Source organism: Tarenaya hassleriana, unplaced genomic scaffold (assembly GCF_000463585.1).
Source record: "Tarenaya hassleriana unplaced genomic scaffold, ASM46358v1 Cleome1, whole genome shotgun sequence".
In the NCBI taxonomy this organism is placed as follows: domain Eukaryota; kingdom Viridiplantae; phylum Streptophyta; class Magnoliopsida; order Brassicales; family Cleomaceae; genus Tarenaya; species Tarenaya hassleriana.
The window spans coordinates 1,726,796-1,749,045 of NW_010960187.1; the positions used below are offsets into that span (position 1 = coordinate 1,726,796).

The following is a 22,250-nucleotide window of genomic DNA, read 5'->3' on the forward strand; positions in this document are numbered from 1 at the left end:
GGGAAAGAAATGATAACCATGTCGATAGAAACGAAGCAAAGCTTGAAAAATCTGATGCTTATTTTATCAGCTGGTTCTTGAGTTTACTGGTTTGAATTGTCGGGAAATCTGCAGCCACTGATGCATGCTGGAGGTCCTGGTCCTGGAGGAATGGCAATGATGCCGATCATGTTACCCGATGGAAGGATCGGATATGTCCTGTGAGTCTCTCCTTAGAGTTTTTTTTTTTACTTTTTTTCCTGATACATATATGCACATAAGGAGGACATATACACACACACATGTATACTGGGATGTCAGAGACAATGCATCATACATTAGGTAACAAATGCACATAATCAAATATGGTTTTGCACGTACATAGACGCACATAAACACACATAGACATGCGCACAGATACAGGTGCATACACATTCACAATTAAGTCTGTGTATAGATGCAAATTCACTCAGACATGCACATATATACACATTGGTGCAAGTTACATACACTACATATATACGGGCGCACACAAGCACTCAGAGACAGGTGCACATGTACACACAAATTAGCGGTATACGCATGAGTTCCCATATGCATTCGCGCAAATGCTTGTATGTAGAGATGCAGTCACTCACACACACAAGCACGCAGAGAGAGTGATCATTACGCAGACAAGCAAACTCTCTGATGCAAAAATTAACGGGTCGTGGACACTTAATTAAGCAAAAACCTTACCATCAATCTAGGCTCTGCATCATGTGTATCAAGCTTTGTAATCTTTAACAAACAGTCAAGAGTGTAAGCATTGATCTAATTTGTTCATAATCTTAACAAATGGCAGGCAACAACCGGGACTAGGAGCAATGCCGCCACCTCGGCCTTCACCGCCACCCCGGGGAGGAAGGTCGTCTGGTTCGGGAGGCAGCTCGAGCAGCGGCAAACGCAACCACAACCATGATAACGGTAGAGGACGCAGCCGATACAACCCTTATTAGGCCCTCAATCCGTAAAAATTGGTATGATTTGGAAAAATTTCCCAAAAGGCTTCACAGAATTCATTTCAGCCAGACGTGGTTTTTTTTTTTTTTTTTTTTTTTTTTTTTTTTTTCTTTTGTCTTGTCTTAAATGGAACAGTTTTTTAGTTTGAAGTGAAGTGAAACTCAGGAAGATGAGATTCGGACCCTTTTTTTTATTTATTAACAACTTTCTATGTATTGTTTTTGAGCATTTGGTCGTACATCTGAGTGTTGTTTCAATATCTAAATCAACGGTTGAGATTAGCAAGGATTTTTCATCGGGCGGCTAAGGTTCTCAGTCATTTAATCAGGCGGGGGCGGATTGATAAAACCAACGGCTGAGATTTGTTGCTGCAATTAGTTTTAAAAAATTTGACGGTTTGGATGTGTTGGGTCTAATCGGACGGTTCAAAATTCATTTCGCGCATCAAATGGTCAAGATTGAATATACAAATCAATGGTCAAGATTCGTGTGGCATAATCAAACGATTGGAATGCAGACCCGAATTCAAAATGATCCTATCTAAATCTAAGAGTAATATTTATTTTATTTTTTTAAATTCAGATACTCAATCTGAAATTTAGATGGAATATTCGAAAATTAGTGGGATACCTGTGGACTGTAATCTATCAAACAGCGAGAAGAAATTCTATGGATTCGGGTGAAAATGATGAGTAATATTCTAGAAACTGCATATAGATTCTAAAAGGAACCGTACGGAACAAATACATATATATATATATATATATATAGAGAGAGAGAGAGAGAGAGAGAGAGAGAGAGAGAGAGCAAAGAGAGATTTGTCTTCCTGGTCAAGTGGGAGAGTTCCTCTACGACTTCGCTTCCGACATTTACTTAATAGTTGTACGCGAATTTGATTGGCTTTGCCATTTTATATTAAAATGATTTATTTTCCTGTCCCAGGTCTCTGAGACATAATTTTTCAGATTTTATACATTAGTGTTTTATTTTTGACAGATCACATATGAAACTTTATATTTGTGGGCCCTAGTGAATCGTAAATCTTCTAGAATTTGATTCCTGTGGGTTTGAGTATTTATATTTTTTCCAAAGCGAAATAAATATTTTTTTTAAAAAGGAAGAATATATCTTGCATTGTAAAAACATATGGCTTGAAATTTAGTCATTCAATTATATTTAGAATTTTTTTTTTATTTTGAAAAACTCTCTCTCTTTGTGTTACATTTCAGTTTCGTGAAGAGCTTATGCAAGTAAACATAGGATTTGATTAGAGTTAAATATGATTTTAGGGAAATTAGAAATGGTTGGCATTTAAGAATTTCACACATTTAAAATAAAAAAAATTGTAAATGATCTTTAGAAACTATAGCTTATTCTATTTCAAATTGTTGAAATAAGTTGTCATTTCAAATAAAAAAAAATATATCATATTTAATTTCAAGATCAACATTTTCTTAATTGGTCAAAATATTTCTTCATGATAAGGACAATTCATAGTGAAAATAAAGGAGCTTCTAGAAACAATTTTTTAACTTTAATGACTCATGGGATGACAAATAGTACCGAGAGAACTAAACTTATATTATTTTTTCCTTTTTTTTTATTTTTTTGTTGAAAAATGTCGAAGATAAATTATTTTTAAAGGTAATATTAAAAAAAGCTTCGTAACATTTGACACTTATTTTAGTGTTTTCTTATTTTTTTTGTCTAAGTGGCGTCACCATAGTCAAAGGAATTAAATTTGAATTTTTCCTCCATATAATAATATAATATTACTATTATATCGAATCCGATAACACAAATCATTTGTAGAACCTTACGCAGTCATCGTCTCCGAAATATCTAGAATCTAATATGATGGACAAAATTATCCAAAACACTTGAAAATAATCTTAATTACAAATTTAGATATCTAAATAATTTGCACCCAACTTATATATTAAAAATATGATATATACACACACGCACATTCAGATAGATTGTTTTTTAAATAGATATTATGTATATGAATATGTAATTATGTTATTAAATTATTTTTTTATTTAAAACCTTATTTATGCTGTGATCGTGACAATAAATACATTGATTTGTGTAATGGATAGAGATACCATTTGATACACAAACAAAATACAATGTACGCGTACTTTTAATACTATATTTTTTGGTAGTCATTATTTAGCTTCAATTACAAAAAATTGTAGGCCATTGGCATTATTAGCTTGTTTGTTGATAAATAAAACAATATAATTATTGGTAACAGTTGATGTCAACAATTCACGTTTTATTTGAAAAAAAAATAGTGATGTCTACTGAATTTCTAAAACCAAATATTTTTTCTAAATATATTATTATCTATTATATTCAACGATTGTATATTTTCAAGGGCTGATCTAGTGTCGGTGACGGTGATATGATTCCGCAAAACTATTAAGGTTTAGAAAAAAAATTTATTATTATACTGATAAATGATTATTTAAAATTTGACCCCGCCACAAAATAATTATTGTTACAATACTATATTTATTTTGTTTACGGTCTAAAAGGGTTTGAAATAATTATTTTGATAGATTAGTGTTAATTAATCTTCAAACTTTGACTAATATTTTGGAGAACAGCGAAGAAATGAAATAAAAAGCTAACATGAATATATATATATATATATATATATATTCACTAATATTATTGATATGTGTTAAATGTTGTGATATTAAATTATATTCAAATCATTTGAATAGTATTTAAAATGCTTTTATTTTGATTATTCAAGAATAATTGTTATAAATTTAAATTAATTCTCTAATAGGTATTCTTTCGTACTCAAACGAGATTATACATGAAGAACGTTAAAATAATTTGGATCGCAACAATAACAATAATAATGCTTAAGGATGTCTTTCTTACAAATTTGTATAGTAATTTGTTTGTTTGTTTTTAATATAAATTATTTACGAATCTTCATTATTTTTGTATTTTAATAGTCTATAATTTAATAAATATAACTAAAAAAACAAAATAGACACACCACGAGAAAATAAAAGCCTGTGAGCGTTGCATGTCGCTATGACACGGCGACCACAAAACATTGAAACAGCATCACATGAACTTGAAATTAAAAAAAAAAAACAAAAAAACAATATAAAAAAATGTGAAAAAAAACCTCTCGAAACCAATTTAGACTTCTATATTATATTGCTCACTGCTTATGTTTTTGAACTTTTGTTAATTACAAGTTCCTAAAATTAATAAATACGCACTAAAAAAAATGTTGCTAAACAATTCTAGTACACATATTTTTGTCTAACTTAATTGTTTTGGGTAAATTGTCTCTAACCTAATCTTAAGATTTGTTTTTTTTTATAACTTCTTTCATAAATTTATAATATGCCTGTTCAAATTTAAATTCGAAAAATATTATCAAATAAAATTTTAATATCGTACATTTTATATAGAACCGATTAAATCGAGCAAACTGATGGAAGACAATTATACCAATTTATGATAAATTCATGAAAGGAAAAAAAACAGTGACGTCACCACTTATTGATATATGTGTGTTCCCTGTGTATGAAGTAGGATCCTACAGCGTGTAACGTTTCGTATTTAATAACGATATATTATTTATTAATTACACGATTTCCATTTTCGTGATGTTAACTTAATGCCCTGAAAATTAATATGGAATTTCTAGGAATCAAAGGATTATATAGTGTAAATGTAATATAATTAATATATACGTAAAAGCGTAATAATAATTAATTTGCGAGTAAATTACCTTGAGTCCTAATCGGATACCACCTTTGAGAAGAACACAAAACTTCTTATCGTGCACGAAATATTAATAAATATCTATAAAACCGTTAATTGTTTAGATTATTTCGTTGAAAAGCCCCAATCAAACGCATAGATAATTAAATTAAAATAATAAAAGAAAAGTCCAGCCTAAGAGGAGTTTGATGGTACACGCTCCGTTTTTTTTACTGTTAGTAATAAACCACTAGGAGGGGTGTCAATCGCACACTTAGGTCCCTGAGTGTTTCGGATTCGGGTTCGTGACGATCCGATTTTTTCGGATTTATATAATTAAATCTAAAGTTTGTAACTATAAGTTTCGGATTTAGATCGGACCAGTCTGCTAAATTCATTTGTAATTATATTTTTTTCTTTTTTTTTTTAATTAGAAAAAACATAAGAGTTTATTTTTTAAAATTTGATTAACTCATATTATAAATGAATGAGTACGTTTTTCCCCCCATAATTTACAGGAACTCATTACGGGAAGGTACAGATTTTTTTTTTTTGTGCACGGAAAAAGGTATTACTTTGTAATTTATTTATTTAATTTTGAATAGGATGAGAATAATAACCTAATTTTAATAAATATGGGTGTCTGCGTATATAGACAGCACAAGTCAACTGTCATGATCCAAAACCTGTCCGAATTAAAATAGGAAAAAAGGAGAATAAAGAATTAACAAAGATAATTCCAAAAAGAGAGAAAAAAAGGGATCCCTTTCTTTTTCTTCTTCGTCTTATAAAAACCGTTCCTCGCATCTTCTTCCCCTCCATCGAGCTCTCTCTCTCTCTCACTAAAATCAAAACCCTCTCTGTTTCTCTCTCTAAAACCTCCCATCGTCTGAAACAACAACAGAATTTTTCAGATGCCACAAGTCGATCTCGAGAACTTTGTTTCTTCCGTATGTTCAGGAGGATCCGACCGCAAGATCTCTTGCGAGACCCTCGCCGACCCGACCCATGACCCGAAAACCAGATCCCACTACGTATCCGCCGCCTCTCCGCCGGAATCTTACTTCCTGTCCAGGGAAGCACAGATCGCGTGGCTGAGTCAGAACGCGTTCTTCGAGCGCAAAGAATCCCAGAAAGGAAACTCTGCTTCGAATTCGAATCCGGGTTCAAATTTCAACCCGAATTCGAACCCGAAAACGAATTCGCAGCGGATATCGCTCAAGTCTAAGGCGTCAATCATCGGATTGCCGAAGCCGCAGAAGACTTGCTTCGACGAGGCCAAGACCCGGAGAAATTGCAGAATCGCCAAGACCTTGATGATCCCGAAACGGGTCGGGTCGAGGCCGAAATCGGATCCCTCGTTGTCTGAACCGTCTTCGCCGAAGGTGTCTTGCATCGGGCGAGTGAGATCCAAACGTGATCGCAGCCGCCGGATCCGCCGTCAGAAATCGGTCCGGTCCGACACAGTTATCGATAAACCGATCAGGGACAGAAAACCCGGTTTTCTCGCCAGCTTCAGGGCAATCTTCAGGACCGGAGGAGGATGCAAGGACGTATCCGCGACGGCTCATGGGTCACACCTGTCGCCGGCGACGCGAGACATCAGGAGCCGGCTTCCACCGGATGATGTGGACGCAGTTCGGTTTGTTCATAACCGGTTTGAGGAACCGGTCTTTTCGAGAAGGTCGTGCGATGAACCGGTTAGGTCCGGTTTCGGTGCGATGAACCGGTTTTCGTCTGGGAGGAGACCGGATTTGTTGGTTGATGTTGACGTGGCATAACTTGCGCCGTCTGATACGGGGTACCAGTATGGGGCCCAAGTCGGTGTGTGATTGGCTGGTTGGTGGGTCCCACAAATTTTCCTCTCTGAAAAGTCGTTGGTGCTGACGTGGCGATTGTGTAACGGTTTTCCCACCAAAGTAAACGCGTACGTCAGTGATTTTCGGGCTATTTCCCAAACGCGCCGTTTTTGTCACTTCTTACGTGGTTTATTTACGTTTTTACGTTGAATTTTTGCTCCTCCTTGGGTTTTCCTTTTATTTTCCTTATTTGGTTGTAAATAGTTATCTATATTTGTATATGCGAATTTTTGGTGAATTTTGGAAATCTAGGTATATATATATTGTGGTGATTGGCCATATATATATATATATAACAATTCAAAATCTAATATAATATGCTGTTAATTCGTCAATTTAAATAAAAACGGTTTAAAATGATAAGGTATACAAATTAATATGGGACTGAGTCACACGTAAAACATCGTGTTTTCAGAGTTCAGACGTATATACAGGCGCGTGTACATGCAATACAGTTCACACACGCAAACGCGCACACAACATTATATTTATATATATATATATAATCATTAAAATATAACTGATAGCGATAATTTCACTCAATTGTCATTAGTCGGAGTAGAAATGAAGCTACATTAGGAAAACCACGTGAACTGGTCAACAAAAAATGCATTCGTATAATAATTACGATTTTTATTCCACTATAAAGAAATAAAGACAAAATAACTTTGATGAAAATGAATATTTGACGTATGCGCGTGTGAAAGGAGTTGGATTTTAAGGATTTTCATGTATTTATAATATGTGATTTCATTTAATTTAATGAAAATAAAAGTGTCATATATATATACATATATATATATATATATATATATATTATGTTTGGCCCGATTTTTCATGTTAGTGGGTCATAAATAAGGAACAGCAGTGAGTCCTTGTCATGGATTTGGCATTTCATCACTGGTTACTTGCACATATCACATGAGAGTCGCAACAACAATTTCAAAGCTTTCCTACACTTAGCCGGATTTTCGGGGGTTTTTTTTTTTTTTATAATTAGGATTTTGATTCGATTCGGATTTTATTCTATTTCTTATATCCTATTATTTTAAATTATATCCTAAACATATTTTTTTATCTTCATATTCGTTTATTTTCGATTAATTGTATTAATAAAATTCAAAGAAACATTTGTGGGATATTTGGTTGAAATTGATTTGAATTTGTTTTGTTTTTTTTTTATATTCAAAAAATTCATCGGGTCTTCGTCTCAAATATCTCTCTCCAAAATTTAGAAGATTGGCCGGGTAATTGCCATTTAAGGTGTCATCTTTCCAAAACGAGTGCTCGAACCTATATTAGAAAGAAGTTTTGCCACATCCCTTATCAGTTCAATCGTGGGTCTTAAATTGATTCAGTTTTGATTATTTGAATCGAAATAGCCTAACCGTTATTCACAATGTATTGAATTTTATAACACGTCTCAAGTATAATCAAATGATGAAATTCAGAATCCTTTTAATGTTCTAATAATAATAATAAGGAAAAATGGCAAAAATCCACACAGATTAATTTTACACATTTGGTATAATCTGTATGGGTTTTTGCCATTTTCTCTAATAATAATAATAATAATAATAATAATAATATTTTAATATTGTAAGTGTTTTAGATATTAAAATGGGTGAATGAATTAGGTAAGGAATGAGTCTAAAAGGACTAACTAGTATTTGTAATAATAAGGAGTGTATAGAAAAATTCAATTCCTAAGGTCCACCAATTATGATAAAAATGGGGGTTTTGATAATGACAACAAATCTGCCCTTCCATTGAACCATTCTTACAAACAAACAAAACCCGTTTGCTAATTCTCATTGGAATATACATATATATATATATATATATATGTATGTATATAAAAGTAAAACTTGGGAACTCGCGGAATGAAACTCAAAAACATAATTTATAAGTAAAAATAAAAGTTTCTAAAAATGACAAAATACTTTAATGAAGAAATCTATAAAAAAAATTTGAGAATTCTGATCGTTACACAAATAAACCCCCCAAATATAAATCGTATCGTATTAATTAAGGACTCGTTATCTTTTATGTCGCGTGTAATAAATTGTCAATTTCTTTAACCAGAAACAAAAAAGAAATTGTCAAATTTACGGCAAAGTTGTAGAAAGCTTCACTTATTCTGCTTAAAAAAATTTGTCTCGTGATTGGAAAATAATTCGAATCATAAATATTATGCTTCACATAAACAATTCTCTAAATTACTTCGGTTGATATGAGAATAAATTATCATAAGACTGTGATTTAAGAATTAAATCTTCATTTTCAACCAATTACGTTATGCAAAATAATACTGTAGATACATAAATATATAATAACATAAAAGGGTACTATATAATATATATATAGGATAAGCTCATTCACATATCCTCGTTGCATTTATTCTGCAACATCACGCACCAAACATGGGAAAGCTAAATCTAGCAGTGAACAACATAAGTAATACACGAGATTAGGGTTTATTATATTATATTTTTTTCAAGAATCCATTTATTTATTTTGGATTATATATATTATAATACAATGATAAAGTTATTTGGGAGTTTTAATTAATTAATGTGATCGACCTTCCTGTGGTTGTGGGAGAGCTTGTGGAACATCTCCACTTTGCGACCGTTGAGGGATTGAATCGGTCTTGAGTTGTTCTTGTACTCAATGTCCAATGGGGCTTCTAGTAATTCTACTTGTTCCTTTGAAATTGATCTCACCTGCATCATATACACATATTTATGCATGTGTGCATGTACATGTATATGTGTGTGTATGTATATAGAGTTTTGGACATCATTATGTATGTGATTGATGTGTCAGTTTCAAATTACGTCAAATATCGAAAATATAAGATGGTCTAATGGTAAGAGAATATCAAAACGTGTTCTTATCCCGGGTTCGAAAACATGAAGAAGAGTATTCTTTCGTACTTTTCTAATATTCTGAGATGTAATTGGATCAAAAGATTTGATAAACTTTTCAAGATTATAAAAAAATACTTTATTGACTTTTATACTTAGTAAAAAAAAATTGGTTCAACATCATGGATTAGGACTCTCAATTCATGGGCTAATACTAGTTTTAAACATTATAATATTGATTGGGTTGTAAACCAAGACGCGAAATCCGTTGAATTTAATTAGTCCCCGGTATTTAAAAAAAACGAAATATGAATTTCTGTAAGCCAAAGTGTTGGATAATTAAATTATTTATGGGTAGAGATTTCAAATCATAAAATCATTATAAATTAATGGTCAAATCCACACCAATATTGACTATAAGACTCTTCTATGAAACGATTTACCTTCAACCCTTTTTCTTTTTCATTTTCTTTTTCATTTTAAACAAATAGATTTAAATAATTTGAAGTAACCATATGAAATGACAAAAATGTAATATACGATGTATATGTATGGTATAAATAAATATATATATATACCTGGCTAAGGATGGTCCAAGAGACGGTTTCGGAGCAAGGAGGGGTGGTGAGGGAACCAACGTATCTGAAATAATTGCCGGTTTTGTGTTCGATGTGTTTTGTCTCCACTTCCCCTACTTCCACTTGCGCCGTTGTGTTCCCTCCCCTCTTGTCTTCTATCAATCTCTCCAACTTCTCCTTTATCTTTTACATCACCATCATCACCATCATCATCATCATCATCATCATCATCACCATCATCATTACTAAAACATTTTTAATTATATATAGTCTTACAAAATATTACACACATACATATATTCTCAAGATAGTTATTTGGACGATTGAACGAAATATTTAAAGTTAAAGACTCGTTTAGTTAAAAGATATTGGTCGATTAGGGTTTCTGATTTCGAGAAGATAGCGATTGAGAATCCGATATAATGCAAAACGCAAAACGCAAACGCAGAAGTAATCTTATACCTTGGCGAGGAAAGGGTCCTCGTGGCCTAATTTGAAGAGCGTAGCGACGACGGCGAAGTCTCCATCTTGTGCTTGGTGGACCATGTGGAGCTCTGCAGCATATCTGCGTTTTCCATTTTTTCATATCTTTATTAAAAATTAAACCGTTATAATAACGGTTCTTTTGCCGAATAATGGATTAATTTCAATCTAATTAATATATTATGCATGAGATGCTAGTGCAAACTCTAGCATCCATAATCAAATATTGTAGTCGAATCCAATAAAGTATTGGTGTTCGGTATGGTCCGGTTTGGTTTTTGGATTTGTTTCGGTCCAAATCAAATTCGGTTTAGTAGTGGCAGGTCCAATGAGACATTGTTTTTGAAAATATATTAATGGTTTGTGCCATCCTTTTTTTTTATTTACCAAACCTACATATTTTGCTCCATAGATTGATTCATTTTATGTGAAAATTGGTCGGCCCATTAGTAATTGTAAAATGCAATTGGGCCACACTATCTATATGTCCAACATTCAACATGACATAAAATGGGGAAATTGATATATATATATATATATGATTTAAAAAATAATAATAATAGTAAAAAAGGAAGATAATGGACTCACTGGATCCCATCGATAAGATGCTCTGAAGGAGTGTGCCAATGCATCTGGTGCAAAGTGTAGTTCTTTCCATTTAACACCATGTCTCCTGCCCCTCCCCCGAAAAACATCTACATATATTTTTTGTATAGATACATGGTCAGATTACTTACCACCCTAATCATATCTTAATTTATCTAATCATATATATATGGTCGTTAAAAAAACCCTATTATTGCTTATATCAAGAGCTATTCATTTATGAAAACAATTTATCATAACTACACTTGTAAAACTCAGTAGTATTATAACATTTGATTCCCCTATATGACCCCAACAATTTGTACCAAAGTTTCTAAATCATTTTAAAGAAACCTGAATAAAATCTAATGTTTTCAACATGCCATCATGAAATTATAAAAATAATTTTGATCGAGGGATTTTCGAGTTAACCGCGACGTTGCAGACGTGGTTAAGGAGAGTGGCGTTTGCGGGATGGTAACGGTTGAGGAGAGATCCCAATCTCCGGTTGTAGAGAGCGTGCTTCTTGTGGATATCGATCGGAGACTGTAATTTTCCGGCGGAGCATTTGGTGTAATGAGGGTCGAGGCTCCCCCATCTCGTCGGTCCATTCCTCCCTTCGTACCCAAACCCCACCCCTTGATTCTCTGCCCATTTCAAGAACATTATAAAATAATTATACAGAAATTCCGACATATCTCATTAATCTATACATTGTCATGTTTTTTTTACATTGACAACACACACACACATATATATATATATATATATATGTATATCAAGAACCTCTTCTTCTAGGGTTCTTGTTCTTTGTTTGTCTGATCCATTATTTAAAACACACACACACATATATATATATATATATATGTATATGTATATATATATATATATATCGAGAGAGAGAGAGAGAGCATACGGGCATTTGCAGAGGCAATGCAGAGGAGCAGAGGAATGGAGAAGAAAGGGAGATTGATCATCTTCTTCTTCATTACTTAATCTTCTATTTAATTTGAAAAACCTCTGTAAAAAAAAAATGAGAAATGGGTTCTGTATTATAAGCGTAGCCTTGGAGGGCTTTTGCAGAGAGCGCCAAATTTCAAGGGCCCACAATTTTATAAAAGGAAAAAATTTATAGTTATAACAATTTTAATAGAATTTCGAAATATTGGTTAGCATTTAAGATTTATTATATTTTTTTACCGTTATGATTGATCTGTTACTTTAATCTAAAAACTCGTCATAATTTTTTTAACTCGATTTTTTAGACCTAAATATTAATCACAGTCTCTCTTTATTTAATAAAATACTATTATCATTCTTTAATGTTGCAAACATAATATTTTAATTTGAATAGAAAATCTATTTTTTAACGTAAATTTTTTTTTAATGAAATATTAATTACAATTTTTTATAATTTCTATTAATTTTTATATTCTATTTAATACAATTAAATTTAAAGTTTATTAAATTTCGGTTATATTTCAAATTATTTTTTATCTAAGTTTTACAAATTAAATTTTACAAAATCCTACAACAGCCAAAAAATATTTTAGACTGCAATGATTTATAAAAATGATTAAGAAGAGGGATAAATTTAAATTTGCCAAAAAAATATGCAAGTACTAAAATTATTTTTAATTTAAACCTGTGGGAAAAAAATAATCTCTTGTAGTTTGAAGTTCCTCATTTTGGCTAAGCTGTCTCTCTCCTATCTATAATTATAAGAGACTTACATCTCCATTATTTCTTGGGATCTCTCTTTCTAACTTTAGCTGTATTTTGTCGTTTTCTGCCCTTCGATTATTTTTTTTTTGGGTGTTAAACAATTCCCATTTTTCGAAAAAGAAAATATAAATTTTAATCTATTCAATCTTTTTTGATAAACTAATCTATTCAATCTTTTGTTTTTATTCTCTAAATAAAGCCCCTTTTGTTTTTGGGTTATGCAAATTTTAGTGATTAGTCTCTCTCTATCTCTCTCTTTTTTTGTAGAATTGATTATTTACTTGAGATTTCATATGTTCGGTGAATTTTATAAAATACATTATTTTAAAGTATTTAACATTGCAATATCTTGTTATGCTTGCCCGGACCCATAATCTACAAGTACTTGGATAGGAATCAATTATACCACCACAGAAAAAAATTGGTGAATAGAAAAAAAAAACTAAGAAAAAAAATTATAGGTAAGATTATAATTGTAGGTTAAGGATTAATTAATGTGTTTTCTTAAACTACCGATGAATTAAGATGACGAATTGCAAAAAAAATTCTGTATATATATATATATATATATATATATGATTGAGATTTAACATACTATGCCAACTCTTGCATGGACCTTACTTGTCTTTTTGTTCTTGTTGTGTTTACAAACGACAGATAATGCCTCTCCAAATTAAAAACACACATACGATGTAGATCTACAAACCCACATCCATGGACATGCATACACCTGCGTTAGTTAATTATATATTATTAGTGTTTCCAATAATTTTTTCTTTCTAGATCTATGACTTATCTTTATATACGCCGTATTAGTCAGTCTCACTTGTTTTTCCTCTTTTTTTTTTTCCCGGTCATGATTGTAATACACACGATAAATGAATTATTTTGTAAAAAAATATATTTTATATTTGGATTTATAGAAAATAAAATAGATACAATTTTGATCATGTGACCATCAACTAGCTAGGGGCATTTCTTAAATAGTAAAAGGACAAACTATCCGAAGAGAAAACCAATAAACCCATATTCTTTGGTTTCTCTCCGATCGGAAAAAAAGGTTATGATTTTTTTTTTTTACACAATTTATTTTGTATACATAAAATAACATTTGGTCCCAATAATTAGAGAAGAGAAAAGAATGGTATTCCGTGAAAGTGTTAATCTTTTACTTTTTTATATCGACGCAGAATCAGAACCCTAATTTGATTAATTTCTCTGAGAATTCAATAATTTCATATACTTTACAAAATTAGTTAATTGAATGTGAACTACCAAGAAAAATAATCTTGTTTTAATGGATCCTACGACGAAAGAACAAGAAGCTTAGAATAAGAAGAGAAAAAACCTGATCTCGTTTTAATCCTATCTAAAAATCAAATGTATGATTTTTCTTAAACCAAATTATATAAATCTGAACCAAAATCTAACCGAAAAACCAAACAAAACATTTTTTTTTAAAAAAAATAGTATTTTAATGAAAATCAAACCTGAACCAAAACAAAACAAACAAAATAAAACTGAATGGATATATAGTTTTAAAAAATTAAAAAAACGTCTAGCCCTAGATGTGTATATACTTAAGCATCATAAAAACAATCTAATAAAACCAACTCGGGGTTGACTTTGCGTTGAGTTCTCTTTCCACTATCGTTGACTTGAGTCAAACCCTCTACCACAAGACAAGGATCCCCACCCAAAATGCAATATGGCGAAGAAGCTAAAAGGCATCAAATGCAATGGCTGCCACATGAAATGCTAACATGAAAGCAACAACACCATAACATTAGCCTCTTTTCTTCTTGGCTTTACAATGTGGAGATTCATGGTGAATCAAGTGATTTACACTGTCCCCACAGGACAAGAGTGCACGCTTCTGATACAAAAAAAACAGAGCCAAACACTTGGCCCTTCTTTTTTTTGGTGACGACCCATATGCCGCCCTTTCGGCATAATGTAACTATTACAGCGACTTATATCCATAACCCATGACTTGTCAGTGACCAATCTTATCCGCAGTATTACCTTTATGAACCCAAACAAAAGCCATGAGCTTGTTCTTGGAAAATTTTGGACCCTTTAATTTGGGGTCCCGAAGATCCACTAACAAAAGCTGAAACTGAAAGAGAAAAAACACATGGTAGAGATTTGTTGGCACACCTCTTACTTGACTTTTGATGATTCCTGGTTGTAGTGCCAAGCGACGACATCTTTGTAAGCTAAGTTGCCTCCGAAGATGTCTAAAGCACTACCCACAGTCACATCCACTCGCCCATTCCCGGCTTCTTTGATCCTCTCTAGATCATCCATCACGGTGACGCCTCCCGCATAAGTTACTGGAATCTGATAGCTAAACCGTATGAGATATACAGAATACAGAGTTGTGAAATCGTGGTTCGGTAATGCAATTGTGTCTTTGTTGATCCAGAAGTGGGTTCGGGATGTAATTATCTACGAGAGCAGGGAAAAGACAATACCCTGTCCTGTTTTCTTTTAGATGTAAAATTTTCCTGGACAAGATAACAACTTAGCCCTGTATTCCGACACATAACTACTGTCCATCTTACTCTATCTTATGTAATACCTCTTCCTAGTTTTCTATCCTTGTTTTATTAACATTGAAAACCCGATTAAATGACCTGCAAAGAGCTTTCAAGTACGCTGAATTCAGTAGAGCTGTGTTGTGTAAAGGATTCGGGTAGTATGAGAAAAGGAGTATTTTGATGGATGAGGGAAAGCTGCCATTTAGTTCTTAAAGTTTTGGCAGCAAAGACACACGAGGAAGGCAAGACATTCGGAAGTCCGAATTAAGAATTGATATATAGTGGAAATGAATAGAAAAGCTTATGCTACTCACCGGAGAATATCTGCCCAGCAATGCAACAAGCTCTTCATCAATCCCTAGCCTGGTGAGAAGAAAAACTAGCATCAGTACATTTTTAATTCAGTACTGTTACTTTAATAAGTTTATCAGGCAAGAAACGATGACTCCAATTAGCTGAAAGACCACGTTCGGAGAGATTGAACTTACTTTTTCCCTTCAACATCTACCCCATGGACAAGAAACTCATCTGCATAGCTTGCAAGAAACTCCAATGATTTCTCGTCAAGGTAGACATCGCTGAACTTCTGCCATCTATCTGTAACAATTGCATATTTGTCTTCCTGTGTGGCAAAACAGATATATAAATGACTATCCATGTTAGTGAAGAAGAGGTATACGTATAAGTAGTATGCACCTTATCCATAACAGCTGAAATGCAAAACAGGAAACAGAAAACTGGTTAGAAAAACACCTTTTTCCTACAGCTTAGGTCCAATACAAGTCTTTGTTTCCCAACACTGCGTACAAGGCCCTCGAGTCTTTCAAGGTCAATCCTTCCATTGTTAAACACATACTGCAATACATCAACAGAAAATGTCATTAAGCCCAAAGTACACTTAATCTAAGGCCAATAAGAACACAATTTCCTATCCGAGAAAGTTCAAAAGAAACAGCAAGATAGGAATACCGAAGTGACAATGACATGGCTGGCTCCCTCCTCAATGTAATTCATGCAATTATCTGAATTGATTCCACCTCCAACTTGCAAACTGCCTAGAATTCATGTTCTTGTATCATATAACAGAGGCATTGCAAGAGAGTTTACATATCAATCAAATATATAACAAAAACTTACTTGTATCCATCGGAAATGAGCAAGTGCAAACTTACCAGGATAAACATGAAGGGCTGCAATTGCCGCAGCTTGGCTTAAAGGGTCGGCACCAAGCATAATGACATGGCCACCTGTAAGCCTGTCTTCCTTGTACATACGTGCATACTCCGCAGCAGATTTATCGGATTCAAAATTTGTGACAAGAACTGAACCATCTTCCTTCGAATCACGAAGAGTTGACCCAACAATCTGTTTCACTTTTCCCTTAAAAACAAAAATCGTTCTGTAAGTTACATGGCACGGATTTAACCGAAAAGAGAGTTTCACTTGTCACTGCAGTTTAAGACGATGTCAATGGAGCTGAACAAGAAGAAGAACGTCTGGGTTCAAATCCAAGACAACTCAATGCATTCCAAATCCACGGCATAGATCAACTTTCGTAAGAAATGTACATTTAACAAATCTAATTTCGGCATCACCCCGATTATCTTGAATGGCCCTCTTCATATTTGAAGTTGAATCCAAACAAGCACCATGAATTTGAGGAAATAACAAATGAACATCACATATTGGTACAACTAAACTCAGAATTCAAGCTTATAAACAAACACATTATTTCTTAAACTATGACTGACAATACCTTGTGAATGTCAATGCAAGGACGGAACTGAACAGCAGACATAATCTGCAGCCGAGAGGATCCTACAAGAAGAAGCCTCGGAATTTCACTACAAAGCTAAAAATTTAGCAGGTGCAAGAGCTGAAAACGAACAAATACATACGTTTGGTCGGGAAAGAAGACAAAGGTGGGGAGAATCTGAGAAGCGTCGGAGATGCACAAGACAAGGAGCTCAGGTTTCTCTGGAACCAAGTGACACCAGGCTTCGTGCATAATTGAGATCCCGAAGTTCTCATCTCTCGGTCGGAAAACGGATTGCCGGATACTGTCACCGGTTCAACGGTGGTCACGGCGGAGGGGCCAGTAGGGTTCAGTCAAACCTTTGTTGGGGTTGCATCAAGTTCGATTTCCTAATAGCATCAGAGGGTAATTTTGGGGTTTCAAGAAAGAACAAGGGCATTACAGTCAATTCATTCAAGTCATACAAGTATAATTGACGTTTGTTTTCTTTTTTTTTTTGGGTTGCAGAAGATGCGATGGAAGAAGAAGAACGTCATCAAGTTCATCTCGAGCTCGAAGGCTCATCTTCCGGCGGCTCTGACGCCGGCACCGACGCCGGAGAAAGTGTTTCTCCCGGTACCTCATCCGCCGAAGCAGCCGCCTTTGCCTCCGCCGCCGACTCTTTCTCTCTCTCCGTCTCTCCGCCACTCCCAATTCGTCACCTTCCTGGAGACCAACTTGCCTCACTACCAAACCCTAACTCCACAAAATCTGCTCATCTTTCTCCGGTCGAAGCTTCGCCATCACCCGCTCTTCGCGCATTATGACTTCGCCGTTTTCAATTGGGCTGCCACGCTCGACACCTTCCGGCATGATCACGACACTTTCCTCTGGATGGCGAGATCGCTCGCCGCGACGCAGCGTTTCGCCGATCTCGATCGCCTCCTCTCATTCATCGCCGCGAATCCGTGTCCATGTTCCTCAGGTATCTTTTCTTGTCCACATCTGGAACCGATATTCCGGTCAGCCATTGATGCTTGCTGTAGAGCTGGGAAAATGGATTCTGCGTTGTTAGCATTTGATACGATGAAGAGACTGATTGATGGGAAACCAAATGTTGGTGTTTACAACACTGTCATCAATGGATATGTGAAATGTGGAGACGTTGATAAGGCATTATGGTTTTATGAGCGGATGATGAAGGAGAGAGTGAAGCCTGATGTCTGCTCATTCAATACCTTGATCAATGGCCATTGCAGGAGTTCGAGGTTTGATATGGCCTTGGACTTGTTCAGGGAGATGAAGGCAAAAGGTTGCAACCCAAATGTGGTTAGTTTCAATACTCTGATCAGGGGTGTTTTGGGGAGGAACAAGATTGAGGAGGGGATCAAAATGGCGTATGAGATGATCGAACTAGGGTATAGATTCTCGGAGGCTACTTGCGAGATTCTCGTTGATGGGTTGTGTAGAAAAGGCCGTGCTGATGATGCTTCGGAATTGGTGATTGACTTTTCGAACAAAAGGGTTATTCCAAATGAGTTTGATTATGCCAGTCTCATCGAGAAACTCTGCAGAGATGACAAGGCAGATCGAGCAATGGAAATGATGGATAAGTTGTGGAAGAACGGTCACCTTCCAAGTTTAATCGCTTGTACCACTCTTGTCGAGGGTTTGAGGAAGTCGAAGAGAGCAGAAGCAGCGTCGACATTGACAGAGAGGATGCTGAAGGAGGGTATGTTGCCTGATACGTTGACCTTCAACCTGCTTCTTCAGGATCTTTGCAACATAAAAAGAACCGTCGATGCAAACAGAATGAGGGTGTTGGCATCGAGCAAGGGATTTGAACCAGATCATACGACATACTATGTTCTAGTTTCGGGTTTCAAAGAAGAGGGAAGAAGAAAGGAAGGGGAAGCCCTGGTGAATGAGATGTTGGATAAAGACATGTTACCTGATATTTTTACGTATAACAAGCTGATGGATGGTTTGTCCAACCACGGGAAACCGTCGAAGAAGCAAGTCTGGGATGGGAGCCGATGAGACCCCAAGTGAATCGGGCACAGTAGCCTGTCAGACCCGTGCTGCTTTTCTGGCTACCAGAGTGCTGTAAACAAAGGTAAGCTGTGTAAACTTACAGACCAAGAAGTTAGTACAAGTAACAGATAATGCAGTGTTGGTTGGGAGGAATAGACAGGAAGGACTCAATTTCTTGTGTTTGTGTTATCATAATGTGACTCAAAACATTATGCATTGATAGATTGGGTATACGGGTCGCATACCCAAGTTTTTTGGTGTACTCGATCCAGGTTTCATAGTCTCAAGGTTTCTTGGTCAAATTGTCCAATCTCGGTCTTGAGGGTTGAGTACTCGAATTTCGGATATGATGCAGTAAAACCGATAAGGGCAAGGGGGCAAGGTAAAAGGGCAAATCTAAGGGAACCAAGGTGAGAGAACGAGCCGGGGAAAGCAAGATAGACAAATGCCGAGAGAGCGAGTGAGGGTCCGAGGAGGGCAAGGCAAGAATATATCTGGCCAAAGGAGTGAAGGACGAGACGAGAACGAATCAAACTCCCTAAATCAAAGAGAAAACCATCCCGCCCTCGCCCTTGGCGCACTCATGTCACATATCCTCATCCTCTTACCCTCCCGTGATGACCTCACTTCACCCTCACTCCCTTGACCCGAGTTACCCATGGGTACGAATATCTTGAACTTGAACTTCGCCTTATCCCAATCGACCGCATGAATTCTTCATTCATTTTGCTCGTTGTCTTGAAGTGTGAATTCATTCCACAGGTACGATTAATAATTGGTTAAAATATGAATCCAAATCTAAATCCAAAGTCAGATATTCATAACCGCCAAAATTTCAAATATTCGATTCACAAGTCAGACGAATACTCGAATGTCGAGTATCATGCTTAATCCTAGTCCTTGATATCAAGTAACATAGCTTTTGCAATTGACCAGATACAATTTGAGCTCGAAACCAAAGCTTGTGATAGAAAATAGCACATAACAGAAAGAAACACATGCCAAGTGCTTTGGGGGTTCCATTGTAAGTTTGTTTGGAAGTAGTATGACAACATATAAAAGAAAGTGAAGTGAACAATGCCAAAAATTTCAATTAAACAGAACCAAGCTCAGGTGATGAAGTGAAGGATCATCCGAACAATTATTTGCAACAAAAAGAAATTTGAAGAGTGGGCTATAACACAGAAGCTCCATTACTTGTTCTTTTGGGACTAGAGATTCGAAAGAGTAGTGGCTGAAGTAGATATCTCTCATTCTTCCGTCGGCCTCTGCCCTAACACGGGTATGTCTTCGTATCGTTTCTGCAGAGTAACGAAAAATATCATATTGTGAATCTATGATACAGGTACAGCTATTAAGCATGTAAAACATTCAAGTTTTGAAAACATGTCGATAAGGGAATTTTTGCTCTACTTAGAACCTCATTCTACGTTATGGTAAACCATGGCAAAGAGAACACTGCAGTACTAGACGAATATAGCTCTCCAGCTAAGCTAAGAAGGAGAATAAGTAATAAGTATGTACGAGTTGGTAAGAATTTACCATGTTCCCTTCCCCGAACAAACTTAAACATAGATTCAAGAAAGTTGTGAGCTACACCGAGATCAACCTCTAATCAAGACCAATGAAAAAGACAATGAAGAAAACGACGGTATCTATGCTCAAGTTCCTCAGGCTACAGATCTTAAATATAAATCAAGGCAACTGCACAGATTGGACTGCAAGATTTCTCTGCTTCTAACAAACAAGAGAACGCATTCTTCGATTTCAGAATAGTTCATGATCAAGATAATGGGAATTTCACTCCTTTGCTCTACATAACCACAAAATCTAGAACAATTCTGCATTCGGTGATTTCAGTCGTATGATACTGGTTTTAGATATAGGAAATGCCATGGAGAGGGTAAAAAAAAGAATACCATACCCCAACATTGTTCGATTCCCAGAGCTTATGAACACCGTAATCCACAGCCTGCACACATAGGATTTACATTTCATGTAAACATGGATCCTTCGTCCTTCATAGTAATTTCTGAAACAAATTCAGTATCGCATGAAAGCATCATGATCATGAAAATGATCCTATGCATCTACAAAACTGCCATCAAGTATCATCTACACCAATGTTCTGGGTCTGAAAAGCCCAGAAGATCCTAACCCCACAAGTATTTTCTGATCAAGTGCTCAATTTCCCTAAAAATCAGATTCCTACTCGAGAGAAACTTAAAGGAATTAACCTAATCGAATCAACGACAAACAAAATTTCTTAACCTTGTCTGTCATCGCTACTAAGAATTCATGAATCCGTCAACATATACCATTCCTATCAACCACACGGAATCAGATCCGAAAACAGAGGAATAGGTAAGCGAAATCAAACAAATTAAAAAAACAAAGAATCTAACCCGTTCGCCGAAGAAAGCGCCAGCGATGATGAAGGTGACGTAGACAGAGTTGCGGCGCATGATAAATCTGTAAAGACCTTCGAAGGGGCCTCTCTGATTCCTCCGAGCTGCATACTCCATGGCTAGCGGCTGAGGTGGTATCTGATCTCTGAATCGGCGATTAGGGTTCGAAGCAATCTCCGTGTCGCGAGAGAACTAAATGGCGATGAGAACCTGCCGACGAACGCAGACTTGACACCATCTCTCTCTCGATCGAGGGAGAGAGAAACAATGGGCCTAATTAGTGGGCCCAATAGCCCACTATGAACATCTAAGCGTTTTACATTTCTGAGGGAACACGCCATATCGTTCAATATTTGGGCCTAAAGTAGCCGTTGAAAGCCCATTGCTACTTTTCTTGTGGACAGTGATATTATCAAAAATATCTTTATTCTGCTATTTTTTTTAATTTATGATGTTTTAATCAAATGATTAGTAAGATATATAAAGTATGAATATAATGAATTAGGGTTAATCCCATAAATATTTCCGTTCAAATCTGGAAACTAATTCCCCAACTTGTACACTTCCATAATAAATACCCAACTTGATAAATTTGACACAAAAATATCAGAACTTGTAAAACGTTGCCAAAAAAATTATTGACTAACGTTGACTAGAAATGCCGTTAAGAGAAGATGATGCGGTACACGTAAGCAGACCTGTAAA

The 22,250-nt window shown here is 35.2% G+C and overlaps 6 protein-coding genes across 8 annotated transcripts in view; 3 read left to right on the forward strand and 3 right to left on the reverse strand.

Moving 5' to 3' along the window:
• LOC104804892 (heterogeneous nuclear ribonucleoprotein R) overlaps positions 1-1,219 on the forward strand; it is a 4,812-nt gene extending 3,593 nt beyond the window's left edge. For all 3 annotated transcript variants that reach the window (XM_010529258.1, XM_010529266.1, XM_010529262.1), the window contains exons 8-9: positions 115-200; positions 824-1,219. In XM_010529258.1, the coding sequence (XP_010527560.1) occupies positions 115-200; positions 824-977 (240 nt within the window). In that variant the 3' untranslated portion in view covers positions 978-1,219. The remainder of the gene's footprint in view (positions 1-114; positions 201-823) is intronic.
• A 4,314-nt stretch (positions 1,220-5,533) lies between these two features.
• On the forward strand, positions 5,534-6,852 carry LOC104804904. The gene has a single exon (XM_010529269.1). The coding sequence runs from the start codon at positions 5,640-5,642 to the stop codon at positions 6,504-6,506; it is 867 nt and encodes a 288-aa protein (XP_010527571.1). The 5' UTR covers positions 5,534-5,639; the 3' UTR covers positions 6,507-6,852.
• Positions 6,853-8,914: 2,062 nt separating this feature from the next.
• Positions 8,915-12,129, reverse strand: LOC104804905 (alpha carbonic anhydrase 1, chloroplastic-like). Its single transcript, XM_010529271.1, has 6 exons — positions 12,017-12,129; positions 11,533-11,747; positions 11,104-11,210; positions 10,495-10,597; positions 10,033-10,215; positions 8,915-9,310 (listed from the first exon to the last, which is right to left on the reverse strand). Exons 1-6 carry the CDS (start codon positions 12,087-12,089, stop codon positions 9,152-9,154), a joined length of 840 nt encoding a protein of 279 aa, XP_010527573.1. The 5' UTR covers positions 12,090-12,129; the 3' UTR covers positions 8,915-9,151.
• Positions 12,130-14,576: 2,447 nt separating this feature from the next.
• LOC104804908 (1-(5-phosphoribosyl)-5-[(5-phosphoribosylamino)methylideneamino] imidazole-4-carboxamide isomerase, chloroplastic) lies at positions 14,577-17,496 on the reverse strand. The gene is made up of 9 exons (XM_010529294.2): positions 17,267-17,496; positions 17,125-17,186; positions 16,541-16,748; positions 16,338-16,423; positions 16,122-16,223; positions 15,857-15,990; positions 15,683-15,731; positions 14,986-15,168; positions 14,577-14,850 (listed from the first exon to the last, which is right to left on the reverse strand). The coding sequence occupies exons 1-8, from the start codon at positions 17,397-17,399 to the stop codon at positions 14,989-14,991; spliced, it is 954 nt and encodes a 317-aa protein (XP_010527596.1). The 5' UTR covers positions 17,400-17,496; the 3' UTR covers positions 14,577-14,850; positions 14,986-14,988.
• A 135-nt stretch (positions 17,497-17,631) lies between these two features.
• LOC104804920 (pentatricopeptide repeat-containing protein At2g36240) lies at positions 17,632-19,420 on the forward strand. The gene has a single exon (XM_010529305.1). The coding sequence runs from the start codon at positions 17,635-17,637 to the stop codon at positions 19,141-19,143; it is 1,509 nt and encodes a 502-aa protein (XP_010527607.1). The 5' UTR covers positions 17,632-17,634; the 3' UTR covers positions 19,144-19,420.
• A 699-nt stretch (positions 19,421-20,119) lies between these two features.
• On the reverse strand, positions 20,120-21,763 carry LOC104804928 (cytochrome b-c1 complex subunit 9). The gene is made up of 3 exons (XM_010529316.2): positions 21,543-21,763; positions 21,062-21,109; positions 20,120-20,438 (listed from the first exon to the last, which is right to left on the reverse strand). The coding sequence occupies exons 1-3, from the start codon at positions 21,660-21,662 to the stop codon at positions 20,388-20,390; spliced, it is 219 nt and encodes a 72-aa protein (XP_010527618.1). The 5' UTR covers positions 21,663-21,763; the 3' UTR covers positions 20,120-20,387.
• Positions 21,764-22,250: the final 487 nt, after the last annotated feature.

What these genes read in the sequence shown, in the direction of transcription:
- LOC104804904 (XM_010529269.1), top strand. Translation starts at nt 5,640, where the DNA reads ATGCCACAAGTCGATCTCGAGAACTTTGTTTCTTCCGTATGTTCAGGA.
- LOC104804905 (XM_010529271.1), bottom strand. Translation starts at nt 12,089, where the DNA reads ATGAAGAAGAAGATGATCAATCTCCCTTTCTTCTCCATTCCTCTGCTC. An exon ending in CATTGCCTCTGCAAATGCCC is followed by an intron (nt 11,748 to 12,016) that starts GTATGCTCTCTC and finishes TGAAATGGGCAG; the next exon opens with AGAATCAAGGGGTGGGGTTT. An exon ending in ACCACGTCTGCAACGTCGCG is followed by an intron (nt 11,211 to 11,532) that starts GTTAACTCGAAA and finishes AAATATATGTAG; the next exon opens with ATGTTTTTCGGGGGAGGGGC.
- LOC104804908 (XM_010529294.2), bottom strand. Translation starts at nt 17,399, where the DNA reads ATGAGAACTTCGGGATCTCAATTATGCACGAAGCCTGGTGTCACTTGG. An exon ending in CTTGCATTGACATTCACAAG is followed by an intron (nt 16,749 to 17,124) that starts GTATTGTCAGTC and finishes TTTGTTTTTAAG; the next exon opens with GGAAAAGTGAAACAGATTGT. An exon ending in TGCTGGGCAGATATTCTCCG is followed by an intron (nt 15,169 to 15,682) that starts GTGAGTAGCATA and finishes TTTAGCTATCAG; the next exon opens with ATTCCAGTAACTTATGCGGG.
- LOC104804920 (XM_010529305.1), top strand. Translation starts at nt 17,635, where the DNA reads ATGCGATGGAAGAAGAAGAACGTCATCAAGTTCATCTCGAGCTCGAAG.
- LOC104804928 (XM_010529316.2), bottom strand. Translation starts at nt 21,662, where the DNA reads ATGGAGTATGCAGCTCGGAGGAATCAGAGAGGCCCCTTCGAAGGTCTT. An exon ending in GCGCTTTCTTCGGCGAACGG is followed by an intron (nt 21,110 to 21,542) that starts GTTAGATTCTTT and finishes CTATGTGTGCAG; the next exon opens with GCTGTGGATTACGGTGTTCA. An exon ending in GGGAATCGAACAATGTTGGG is followed by an intron (nt 20,439 to 21,061) that starts GTATGGTATTCT and finishes GTTACTCTGCAG; the next exon opens with AAACGATACGAAGACATACC.